General features: G+C 36.5%; 1 protein-coding gene across 4 annotated transcripts in view; it reads right to left on the reverse strand.

Annotated features, from left to right (window-relative positions):
* Positions 1 to 13,118, reverse strand: part of CEP162 (centrosomal protein 162) — a 120,037-nt gene that overhangs the window by 59,850 nt on the left and 47,069 nt on the right. For all 4 annotated transcript variants that reach the window (XM_086707346.1, XM_086707347.1, XM_086707345.1 and 1 more), the window contains exons 12-13: positions 8,463 to 8,745; positions 7,320 to 7,581 (exon numbers count right to left, since the gene is read on the reverse strand). In XM_086707346.1, the coding sequence (XP_086563472.1) occupies positions 7,320 to 7,581; positions 8,463 to 8,745 (545 nt within the window). The remainder of the gene's footprint in view (positions 1 to 7,319; positions 7,582 to 8,462; positions 8,746 to 13,118) is intronic.

Here is a 13,118-nt window from a genome sequence, read left to right on the forward strand (position 1 = left end):
AAACCCTGATGATATATATTACATTAGAAAAAAATGTGATAAATGTATATTCTAGTCAAATTTTCAGCTATTTTAAGGTACTTCATAAATCCCCAAACAGTATGAATAATCCTAAGGCCAATAAGTTATTCAATTAATAATAATAATAAAAACATTTATGACAAATACCTGGAAGAGATCTTGAGGCCCATATTCAAATACTACAGGTTCTGAGCTCAAGAGTCAGTAAACATTTATTTATCTTAGAGGTAAATGAAGAATTTGAAATTTATATTTTAAAATATAATTTCTTCAAGGTGCTAACTTTTTAAGTGTAAAATTTACATTTCCATTAAAAGCGAAATACATGGTTATTGAAGATTTGGAAAATATAGAAGAGTCAAAAGAAGAAACAAGTCACCAATAGCACCTCACCCAAAGATTTCTTTCTCATCTTTTTTCCAGGCATGCAGAGGTTTTCCTTACAGAGCACTAGTCATATTTAATTGGACTATCTGATGTAAAAGGTTTTTTTGGAGAAATTTCCTGAAGTGGTCCCAAAGAAACTGAGTCATTGTGAAAGCTGGCATTCATCTTTCCAGGTCACTGGAGGTCCATTAACGTGGCCAATGAATGGGGAGTGATCTGCTAGGACTGTCATTCTCCCTAGGAAGTGGCAGCTAAGAGTGGCAGGTGGTTCTTAGTCAAGTTGTAGTCAGCCAGTGCTTTTATACCAGAATTCTCTCTTCCTGAGTTCTTAATTATGATTTCTCTAAGTTATTATTTTCAGTAATGGTACACAGTATATTTTTTCTTCACATATGAGAGAAAATCTGCCTGGATATAAAAGTCAAATGTGAAAACGCTGCAGAATTTGGACTTTATGAACCTTTCTTGAAAAAAACAATGGATTAAGAAAATTTAGTCAAATAAGAAACCAATCATCATAATTCCAGAATGAAGAAGCTATGGCTAAGGGACCTGTGAAAAGCATTCCATCTCTTTAATAACCAGAACCAAGATCTAAATTCCAAAGCTGAGGGGGTTGCAGGAGAGACTAAATACATTTTGGACAAGTAAAAATGAAATCAACAAAAATGAGTAAAAGGCATGTGAGTGGGAGATGTAAGAGTTTTACTATCTTACATTTCATAGAAGGGGAAACTGATAATGCATAAAATTGAAAATGTAGTTAAAAACAGCATGATTTTGGCAACATTTGAGTAGTTTTCAAAATTTATTTTCTTAAAGGGATCTTTTGAGATCTATTTCCTAGATGAAGTTTCATTTTCTTCTTACAGATTTAAGAAAAACTAAATTTAATATTTTATTTAAAAAGAACTTATGAAGAGTGATCCTGTTCTTATAAAATGTTTTGTCCATTTAGCTATGTCTGCCTCTCTCCTTCCATCCACCCATCTACGCTTCCTTCTATCTGTATACATGATACAGATATACACATGAGAAGCATGAAATGATGCTTCACATGTATACACATGAGAAGCATGAAATGATGCTAACCCAGTGTGACACTAGTTGTTTCTTGCTAAGCAATTGCTTTACTTTTATGTATTTTTGAATTTAAAAAATGAGCAACTATTCTTTTTGTAACAAGAAACTTATTAGTCTAAAAATAAAAACATAGATTAACAGCCAAAGAAAATTAATTTAAAATAAAAAGGATAACAACCACATAGCAGGCACTGCTAATTGCCAATCTCCTCTTCCTCCCTATTAATTAGAAACTTCCTTATTAATTTTGCCCAAGCAGCAATGTAGCCAGTTGAAAATACTCATCTCCCTGGACTCCAAGTAACTGGGGGTGACCACAAGATCAAAATTCAGGCTAATAAGATGAAACCAAAAGTTCCTTACCTGGGGCTTTCAGAAAAGACACTATTTTCCTGATTAAGAAGTTAATTTAAAAAAAAAAAAAAAAAGAAAAAAAAAAAAAGAAGTTGATTTAACTGGCATGAACCTTTTACCTTTCACCTTTCCTCCTGACAGGGCATGGAGGCTGAATAGCCATCTTATGACAATGAAGACAAAAGTCACATATAAAGTATTCTGCAGCAGGAAAGAAAAGGGATCTGTTCCTTGCACAGTGGCCCTAGCTCTGAACGGCCTATCCCTGACTTCATTTTACGTGAAAAAGAGAAATTCTGAGTAAGCCCCAGCAGCTGGCTCATTTTTCATCTTAATCAATATTGATTCTAAGCTCAGTTAGAAAATGCATTTTCTGTACACTAATATCTATCTCGGAGTCTGCTTGTTGGAAAGCCCAACCTGTGACAAGTAACAACCATCCAAAAGAATTAAAATTCTTCTGAATAAAAGTAAAATTTCTCTGAGGGAATTTTACAAGAAAAAGAGATAAAAAAGATATTACACTTAATGGTCTAATGAAAAACAGTTTAAAAATGGACAGTCATGGTTTATCATTGTACTCTAATATAAATTTTAGTGTTTTACTTCTATTTTGATAGTCACAAAGACTATAAAATTTTAAAACAGGAAAAAATACTCATAAAAATATTGTTGTCTTCATCTATCAACCTCTAAAGCATGCCCCTCGTTTCTTTTCCATCAACTGTGACATTACTTCTGTCTTCATTCTTAGTAATTTTTTTAAATTTTTTTTAAACTTTTTATTTTTTTTATTTCTATATTTTAGAGACAGACAGAGTCCTAGTAAGGGATGCACAGAGAGAGAGGGAGACACAGAATCCTCAGCAGGCTTCAGGCTCCGAGCTGTCAGCACAGAGCCCGACACGGGGCTCAAACTCACAAACCGTGAGATCATGACCTGAGCTGAAGTCGGACGCTCAACCAACTGAGCCACCCAGGCACCCCCATTCTTAGTAATTTCAATACACTCATAGGTGATCCTTTCAAACCCTGGCTTTTGGGTCATTATACTCCACTTCTCCACCTCAGCTATTTGCTTCCATTGGTACAGTCTAGACCTTTTCTATTACCAGTAACATAATCACTCCTGATCTCAGTGTTAGGCATTTACTATCACTCTTATCTTCCACTTCATGCCCTCTGGTACCTGGATTCCAACAATCCCTTGACCAATTACTAGATTCCATGACAGCTCCTCTACTCAAGGACTCACAGTCAGTTGATCCTACCTGTTTCATACTGTACTACACCCCTCGATTTCCTTTCTTCCTTCCTTACTCAACCTGAATTCCACATACACCATTAAGCTCCCTTCTTACTCCTCTCTCCATACACTGCACTCATTTGGCAGAAACCACTCTTCTTGATAAATCCAACTATACAATTATCCAACACCTGTAGTCATGCAGCAAAATGTGGACACACACACTCACACACACAAACATGCTGCCTGATTCAACTTAAATGCATAATCACTAACTACAAGAGAACTCTGCTGCTGGCACTGTAGTCCTTCAGGATGGCTATTTCCCATCTTCTCTTCTCTCCTCCAACACTCCTACCCCATCCTCAATGCCAGCTAATGATATTATGTTTTATTTCTTAGAGAAAATGGAAGCAATCAGAAGAAATCATCCATATTCTTTCACCATTTCTACCTACCCACCAGTATCTGTACCTACATTTCTCTCTTCCCATCTGTTTCCACAGATAAACTGTCCATGCCTCTATCTAGAGCCAACCCTTCCACTGAACAGTAGATTTGCTTATAGCTCCTCTACTCAAGGACATTATTGTAGCAATTCTTTCCCTCTACCATAAATTACTCAATCTTTCCAAAAAGCATAAACATACTATTAGACATACTATTATTTCAGCCACTTAAAAAAAAAGCACAACAAAAAGCTTTTCTTGACTCCACCTCCCATGCCAGCTACACGCTGTGCTCCAGGGTGGTCTATAAATTAAGTACCCAATTCCATTTCTCCTAATCCCTCCTATTCTCATTCAACTTGCATTTTATAGCCACATATCCATGGAAACTGTCCAGTTTACTGATGACCTCCTCCTTGCTAAACCCAAGGGTCGGTGCCCAGTTTCTACTTTCCTTTATCTCTCAGCAGCAACTGATAGAGAAATAAATTCTCCTTTCTTCAGTTAGCTTTCAGGATCCCACATATTCAGGTTTCCTCCAATCTCACTCTATTCTCTTTGTAGGTTACTCCTTAGGCCTTGGTTTGCTTTTTTCTCTAGCTATGCTCACTCTCTTGATAATCTTTGTCAGTCTCATGTTTTAAAAACTACCTATATTAGTTTTAATAATAACTCCCAAGTCATATCTGCTGTCCACACCTCCCTCTTATAGTCTAGACTTTTCAATCTAATTGGCTCCTTGTTGTCTCCACTTGCATACAGAACGATCATTTCAAAATTATCACCTCATCAACTATACTCTTGATCTTCCTTCCACCCCCAAATCTACTCTACCAAAGCCTTCTCCATCCCAGCTGGACAGTGACTCTATTTTTCCAGCTACTCAAGCCAAAAATTTTGGCATCATTCAGAAATCCTCTTTCACAACCCCAAACCAATCTTTTAGATTTTTGGTTCTATCTTCTTTTTGTTTTTACTTTTTTTTAATGTTTATTTATTTTTGAGAGACAGAACATGAGCGGAGGAGGAGCAGAGAGAGAGGGAGACACAGAATCTGAAGCAGACTCCAGGCTCTGAGCTGTCAGCACAGAGCTCGATGTGGGGCTCGAACCCATGAGCCATGAGATCATGACCTGAGCTGAAGTCGGATGCTTAACCGACTAAGCCACCCAGGTGGCCCTTTGGTTCTACCTTCTAAATATATCCTTATTCAAAGGTGGCCCTTTGGTTCTACCTTCTAAATATATCCTTATTCAACCACTTCTCATTACCTCCACTGCCACCACTCTGGTTTGAGCCCCATCACTTCTAGCCTAGATTCCTAAAATCACCATCTCACTGGTTTCTGTCCTTCTTCCCATGCCCCGTATGCTATGTGAATGTATTTATATGTATATGATCTTTAACACAACTGCCAGAGAAATCTGTCTAAAGAGGTCAGATGAGGTTACTCCCATGTCAAAGCTTTTCAGCGGCTCACCTGTTTACTCAGCGTAAAATCTAAGTCTTTAAAATGCCCTAGAAAAACTGATACATTCCAGCACTTTTGATTCTCTGATCTCATCTCCTACTACCCTCTTTACTCACTCTGCCCTCATGATACAAGCTTCTATGCTGTTCCTTAAACATGCCAGATATTCTTTTCTACTTTAAGACTTCTGCATGGTTATTTCACCTTTCTGGAATATGATTCCCCAGGTATCCACATGGCCAATACTCTTATCTCCTACAAGTCTTTGTTCAGTGGCTCCTTCTCAATGAGGCCTACTCTATCCTATTTATTTTTTATTTTTTTTAATTTTTTTTTTCAATGTGTTTTATTTATTTTTGGGACAGAGAGAGACAGAGCATGAACGGGGGAGGGGCAGAGAGAGAGGGAGACACAGAATCGGAAATAGGCTCCAGGCTCCGAGACATCAGCCCAGAGCCTGACGCGGGGCTCGAACTCACGGACCGCGAGATTGTGACCTGGCTGAAGTCGGACGCTTAACCGACTGCGCCACCCAGGCGCCCCTACTCTATCCTATTTAAAGCTGTGAACTGCTGCACTCCACCACTGACACTTCCTCTACTTTTTACTTTTCCTTAGCATGTAACATCATTTACTTATTTATTATGCTTACTGTTAAATGTCTCTCCTTATCAGATGAAAGTTCCACAAAGATGGGGGAGGGGAAGTGAGGTAGCCCCTCACTGAGGTAGCCCAAGGGCCTAATAGTGCCTGGGCCAAAGCAGGTGCTCCAAAAACATTTGTTAAATGAATGAATCTGGATAAAATAAACTTCAAAAATGTTGGGGATTAATATATCTAAAATAAATATAATAGAATAAATAATACTAAAAACAAAATTAGCATGAATACTCCTAAACATCAATGAAAAATTTTCATTCTTCTCTTGGTCATACTAAAATTTGAAAAATGTCCCAAGTGTTTATTTTTTTAATATTAAGCACTAGTTCCAATGAATGGTTAATTAGTGACAAGTAGATGACAACGTCACAAGTTGGTGTTCCACAGGAAAATAAGAGAATACAAAAGACCTTGTAGGGAAAGGAACTGGAGGTCCACAGGTTAAGAACAGGAGGAAAGGATGCTTGCATTAATCCTACAGAATCATATTCCTGTCTGTCCAGAATAACTACTTCCTGCTGCTGTTTTCTCCTTTACTCTCACATAAATCAGCCCAGGCCTTCTTTTCCATCTGAGATGCACAGGCTGCTGCAGCAAATACATACAAAGGCATACAAATGCAAAGGCAGGAGAGAGTCTATTTAATGCCTCAAGAATTTAAAACACAGTCAAAGTGGTCCTGGAATTAATAGTCTTAGGGAAAAGCAAAGAAAGACATTTTAAGCTAGAAATGAATTTTCCAGTGAGTACAATTCTCCTCATGACAACTATCACCATATAACAATGATGAAACTGGTCACCTATTACATTTAATCATAAAGGAAAGGATGAAATGCTTCTGGCTCCATTGCTCCCCCTTCCTCACTGGAGTTTTTTTTTCTTTATTTTTTTAATGTTTATTTATTTTTGAGAGAGACAGAATGCGAGTGGGTTGGGGCAGAGAGAGAGGGAGACACAGAATCCAAAGCAGGCTCCAGGCTCTGAGCTGTCAGCACAGAGCCTGATGTGGGGCTCGAACTCACTAGCTGTAAGATCATAACCTGGGCCAAAGTCAGACGCTCAATCGACTGAGCTACCCAGGTGCCCCCCTCAGTGGAGTTTAAAGGCAGCAGAAATGTTGGTTTGATATGAACATTTCTGTTTCTTTTAATAGCTGCATAGACTTCTAAATTGAAAATTACCCTTTCCTACTGTCAATGTAAATGAACTGCATTAGGAAATAACAGAGGCACTGCAATATATAAAAATACGCATTATGTGATATATAAAACATCCTGCCTATCTCAGCCTATATGAAACTAATATCCAAATAATCTCTATATCAACCTTCATTTGTAGCTTGCCATTTGCATTCTGAATTTGTAGGTCTTCTCTGGTAAACAACGGATATTCCAAAGTCAACCAGATGAGGTTAAGTTTGACTGACTCTCCTATCGTCTATTCATTTCCCATACTTCACAAGTGTCATTCTGGAAAGCCAAAATCTAATGAATCTTTCAGAATGGAATATACTATCTGAATATTAATTTTTTTTATAAGAAGAAAAGTTCACAGAAGGAGAGAAATAAATAGGAAACGTAGAGAACAAGGACCATAAAATAATACACTATATGCACAGAACTATAATATGAAAAGAGCATATGATTACCTTTTTTCCTAGCTTGATTTGAAGTAGGAATGGGTCTCACAGTTTTACTTTTCATAATGTCCTTTGAAGTTTTCTTTTCAAGAGTAGAAAAAGACTTGAATGGTGAACTGGGTTTGCCATAGCCTGAGCTCCTAACTGATGCATATAATCCACTCTGGGGTTTTCTTTTAAGTACAGGAGGTGCACTTCTGGCCTTCTTGTGTGGTTCATGTTTACCAGTTACAGCCCCTTCTTCGCCAGAACTGAGTTGAGATCTAAAAGTCTGCACGCAAGTAGAAACTCTTTAGGATATATAAATTAACTTCAACTACAGCTGTGAATGGAGATTTAACAGATGGCAAACCATAGTGATTACTAGATAATAGTTTGTAGAAGACAAACCACTACATATTAGAATTCTCAAAGTCTCACTCATCAGAATTTTAATATTTTGAAGCACATCTTCAAAGTCAGGAGTAAAACAAAGCAAAAGAATAAAACAAAATAAGCTTGCCAGAAAGCAAGACGTGTCATTACTAGAATTAAGATGGAGGAAAGCAGAGAGGAATATATTTTGAAATAACATAAAATTTTATCTTTTTTCCCTAGAATTCTCAAGATAAAAATTTATTAATACCCTGCCTTATTCCACAAAAAACTTCAGATGGTTTATGGTAAACATATAACTCAAAACCATAAAACTACAATACCAAGATCAAAGAAACTATAAATCAGAATAGATCAAGAAGAGAAGAAAATGGAGCAGTAAAATATAACTTTCTCAACAGCTGCTGATAGCATTTTTGTAAATGACAACTTATCTACTTTTGCAAAATACACACTACTGGATAGATTAAATAAAAAGCATTAGAATGATGAATAAACTTTATTTTCTTATGCTACTCAAATTCTAGACTATGCTTACTAAAAACAAAGGAAGAATGTAAATAATGGCTTCCAAAAGAAAGTGAATGCTAGATAGTGGTATTTTACAATTTGGGGATTATAGGATGTTGTAATAAATACTGCTCACAAATATCCAGGATCTATGTGGAGATTAGTATGTAATCAGTCCCACCAGCTTAAGAAGTACCTACTTATCAATAGTATTTACATAACATCATTTCTCAATATGTCTAATCAACTTAGATTATAAACACTTACTTTATTTACTTTGTCATCCGGAGGCAATAATGGAGGACCAACAGATATTTTTTTCCTCAAAATATCAAGGTACATTTTATCTACGTGTTCTTCCGTAGCATTTACTCCTAGACAGCTATTTTCTCTATCTTTATTTGTTGTCTTTTGTAAAACCACATTCTCTTCATTTTTGTCAAAAAGTTGGTTTACATTTTGTGGTTCTTGAGATATAATATTTGGGTTCCTCTTAAGGGGTATAGGGCTAACAAATTCAGTTTCTTTACTATCAGCCAGTTTCTTATAGCTATAAAACAAAACAGAGCATGAACCTTAGGTGACTCCTCAAATACCAGTTTTATACACACACACACACACACACACACACATATATACATATACACACACTATATATATCACATATACACACACAAAATATAAGATTTATATTTTAATATGTATAATGTTATTTATACATAATATTAAATACATTTGATATTTATAACTATTCAAATTATGTCCTGAATGTTAAATACATTATTTGTAATTCTGGCTGACAGAGTATGCTCACATAGTGTCATATAACTGTTTTAAATTTCAGATAATGTAATTTTAATGCAGTATAATATAAAGAATTACATGGATAACTCTGAGACCTACTTCAAAGGAAAGCCAAACAAAACAAGACTGAGATGGTTTTAGTGTAAGAAAAAATAAAAAATGAATCTCTAAATGACCTTTGTGTAATATATCATTTATCCATAATACCTTATAAAGTCAACATGTATTTGAGGCAGGAAAAAGATTTTACACATTTTTACAAGAAACTAAAGAAGTAATCATAATTTATGTCAGTGAGAAATAGAATATAAATATTAAAAAGCATAAATTTCATCACAGTATAGGAAAAATTTTTAAGTAAAACATGAAAATCACTAGTATTTAGAGAAAAATCATTTCTGTGGTTTAAAATAATTAAATACAATGCAACATTTCAGACCATTCAATTTTTAAAATAGAGAAAATATCCCTTAAGGACATTTTCTAAATGTGGTTAAATATCAGTATATTATAGGGGCTCCAAAAATAGGGATATTGTTATTTTCAAACTACATAATCATGGTCTATTAGGTCATTTAATTTTATAATTTATAAGATAATGTCATTTATAAAATAAAGTTTAAGAGGCTACTATTTTCATATGAGATAGATCGGTTTCTCAGTAATTGTGAGAATTTTCTAAAGTAATTGGAATCATCAGAAAATATAATAGTTCTTTCCTTCTTCATGGTAGCAGAATCTGGCTAGAAGTTATCAAAACTGTTTCCTGTTCTTCCTGCATACTAACTAAATTATGTTTCCTTGCCATCCTGCATCTAGCTGGGGCCGCTTACTAGTTCTTGCCTTTAGAACGTGAGCGCTATGGTGACAAGAACCTAAGATATGTGTCATTGGCTTAGTGGCTGGGTTTGGGGTGGCAAGGAAACTTATGCTAAAAGCTGGAGAAGTGGCAACCCATGTTTTACACTGACAAAACATTTGCCAAACTGTTACCTACAATAGTTTCTAAGACAGATCACATAGCTACTGAGTCTGGGATACTAAGAAAAATAGCAGGAGAATTTCTAAGCGCTAGCTACTGTTGGCTACGTTTGACTAGATATTATAAGAAAGACATGAGCTCAGATTTAAAAAGGGCCAGTTTGTAAGAAAAAATAAAAGGGAACAGAGAGAGTCGAGAAATTAAGGGCCGCATAGATTCACTTTGTAAAGAGCATAGACTCAAAAGAGTAAGATTTGGCATTGAAAAATGCAGGATTTCATGAGACTTCTCAGTTGAAAAGAGTTACTCAGTCCTTTGACAAAGATCATATTAAAGGGGTCATCTTCACTTAAGGTTATTGTTCCCAATAATATCCAAACAGCTGCGACTGAATTGACAGGAAAAAAAGGGGGGCAAAAAAAGCAAAGACTTAAAGCAGATTTAAAGCCTCTGTCTAGAAAATTAAGTGTAGTTACTGGCACAAGGGACTGACTGGAACCAAATAGATCAGAAGCTCTACTAAATTTATTTTTTAAGACTTTTTTTTAATGTTTATTTTTGAGAGAGAGAGAGAGAGCATGAGCAGGGAAGGGGTACAGAGAGGGAGGCAGAATCTGAAGTAGGCTCCAGGTTCTAAGCTGTCAGCACAGAGCCCGATTCGGGGCTCTAACTCAAACTGTGAGATCATGACCTGAGCTAAAGTCAGACACTTAACCGACTGAGCCACCCAGGCGCCCCACCCCTCACCACCCACTAAACTTTTTGAACAAACTATAATAATAAAGAAACTACAACCATACATTAAAAAAAAAAAAAAAAAAAAAAAGCCAGAGATTTGTTTGGGAGACCTAAAACCACCTGGTGGTAGGAGGTGGACTAAAAAAGGAATGCATCCTCCAAGATGGGCACAGCCTCCCTGCAAAACCGACTTCAGTTGTGGCCAAGGGTGTAAATATCCTTACAAGGCGTTTCCAGTGGACTTCAAGGTTGCATTACTGATTGCTGTATTTTCCTCATATATTTCCCTTCTGAATGGGAGTATTTGTTGCAGTTTCGCCATCATATATTGGATCAAGTACAGAACTTGTGCTTTTAATTCACAGATTAGTAGACACTGAAGAGCTGCATTCAAACCTGATGGAGAAGACTATGCTCCACCTGAAAATCCTGGCCTTTTAGATGGACAGGGTCCTGTATGAGACTTTGGGCTATTTGCTTTGGGGAGGGGATAGTGGGTCTTTGTATGAAGGTGAGTAAAATGGATATTTGGCTACTAAAAGGGCAGATTCTCGTAGAGACTAATTAGATGCCTAATAAACTCATTTACTTCTCTTTCTGAGCACACAAGCAGATCATATTTCCCAGCCCTCTTGGACCCAATTTGCTAGATGTGCTGGTTATTACCAGTAGAATATGAAGTGATGTAATATTTCTCTGTTGAGGCAGCTAAAAAGAATTGTGCTAAATTATCTTTTTTCTTTATCAACTGGTTGAATGAGGCCATGACAACCTTAAAACCATGTGTTAATGACAAAGTAGCCTGGGTCCCTAAATGACTATGTGGAGTAGAGTCCTACTCCAACCCCACTGACACACATGGGATTATGACACGAGCAAAAAATACATTTTCGATGATGTTTAGCTACTAAAATTTTAAGGACTTATTTGCTATATCAGCTGAGATTATTTACAGTTTACTAAAGAGGTTTCAGATATGTGTACTAGTTTATACCACTGACATTTTGGTAATTATTGTTATGGCTTTAATGTAAGTATACTTGTTTTTAGCTTTTAAACAAAAACGAAAAAAATTATATTTAGAATTTACAGTAGTAAAATGATTCCACCTATGCCAGCAAACACACAAGATGTGTAAAAAAATCTCTTCATTAACACCAACACAGTCCCAAACAGCAGTAAGGGAGAATAGTCTGCCCTTTAAAAAATACTATCTAGTGCTGCAGATCAGTGGGAGAATACTAAGCATTCAAGTAGATGGGTTTTAGTGTAAGCTTCATTGTGTCACTTTCTCTCAACTAGCACAAACGCAGAAACAGGATAAGAAATCACTACAAGTGGATTTACATGATGAGGATGTAGTACAAGGAAGGGCTCAAACTGTGTCTGCTGAAAACACAAATGAACAAATAAATACAGGAATGGATGACAGGCTTTTCACAGAAATATTTCATGGAGATCAGAGATCTGACAATGTAAGTTGTTAAAACACACAAAGATTTCTTGTGTTTCCTGGTTATAACCACATGATCTTTGTTTTTCTTTCAAGTTTATTTATTTTGAGAGAGAGAGGCAGAGAGAGAGAGAGAGAGAGAGAGAGAGCACGCATGTGATTGAGTGAGGGGCAGAGACAAAGGGAGAGAGAGAATCCCAAACAGGCTTCATGCTCTCAGTGCAGAGCCCAACTTCTCGCAAACCAGAAGATCATGACCTGAGCTGAAATCAAGAGTCGGACACTTAACCCACAAAGCCACCCAGACACCCCTACATAACCATACGATCTTGGGCAATTTATTTAACTTCTTTAAGCCTCAGTTTCCTTATCTATGCAATGGGGATAATAATAAAATATAACTCATAGAGTTGCTGTAAGATTAAAAGAAATCTAAAATGCAAAGATGTAAAGAACTTTGCACACACAGTAAGCGTGTGATAAAAACGTCAGCTGTTATCATTATTATCATCACCACCACTGCCACCACCATCATCTTCATGACCTGGTTCTTGTGAGAGCTCCACTACTAAACTGATTTACCTCAGTTCCAACACCTGAATGATGCGAATAAAGATGCCTGACCTATTTGTTACGAGGATCATATGAAATGATGGATGTGACACTCTAATAGATGTGACACAAATGCAAGGTTACTGTAACGTGCTACTCTGTGCTGGAGAATGACAGGAAGGTCCCACAAGCTTCCATTAAGATGTACTGGCGCTGGTGCATTTTCATGAAGCCCACTGCTCCTGTGACCAAAAATCTTACCCTGAAAAACGATGGCTGGTCTGTGACTAAGTACAAAGCTAACTGGTTTATAAATAAGCAAATCTATGACTCATACAGAATAGAATTCAAATCAACTGCCCTGAGCTATTTAAAGCTGAAAGGATTTTAGTTT

The sequence above is a fragment of the Puma concolor genome, chromosome B2 (assembly GCF_028749965.1).
Source record: "Puma concolor isolate L17-30 chromosome B2, mPumCon1.1.hap2, whole genome shotgun sequence".
NCBI classification, from domain to species: domain Eukaryota; kingdom Metazoa; phylum Chordata; class Mammalia; order Carnivora; family Felidae; genus Puma; species Puma concolor.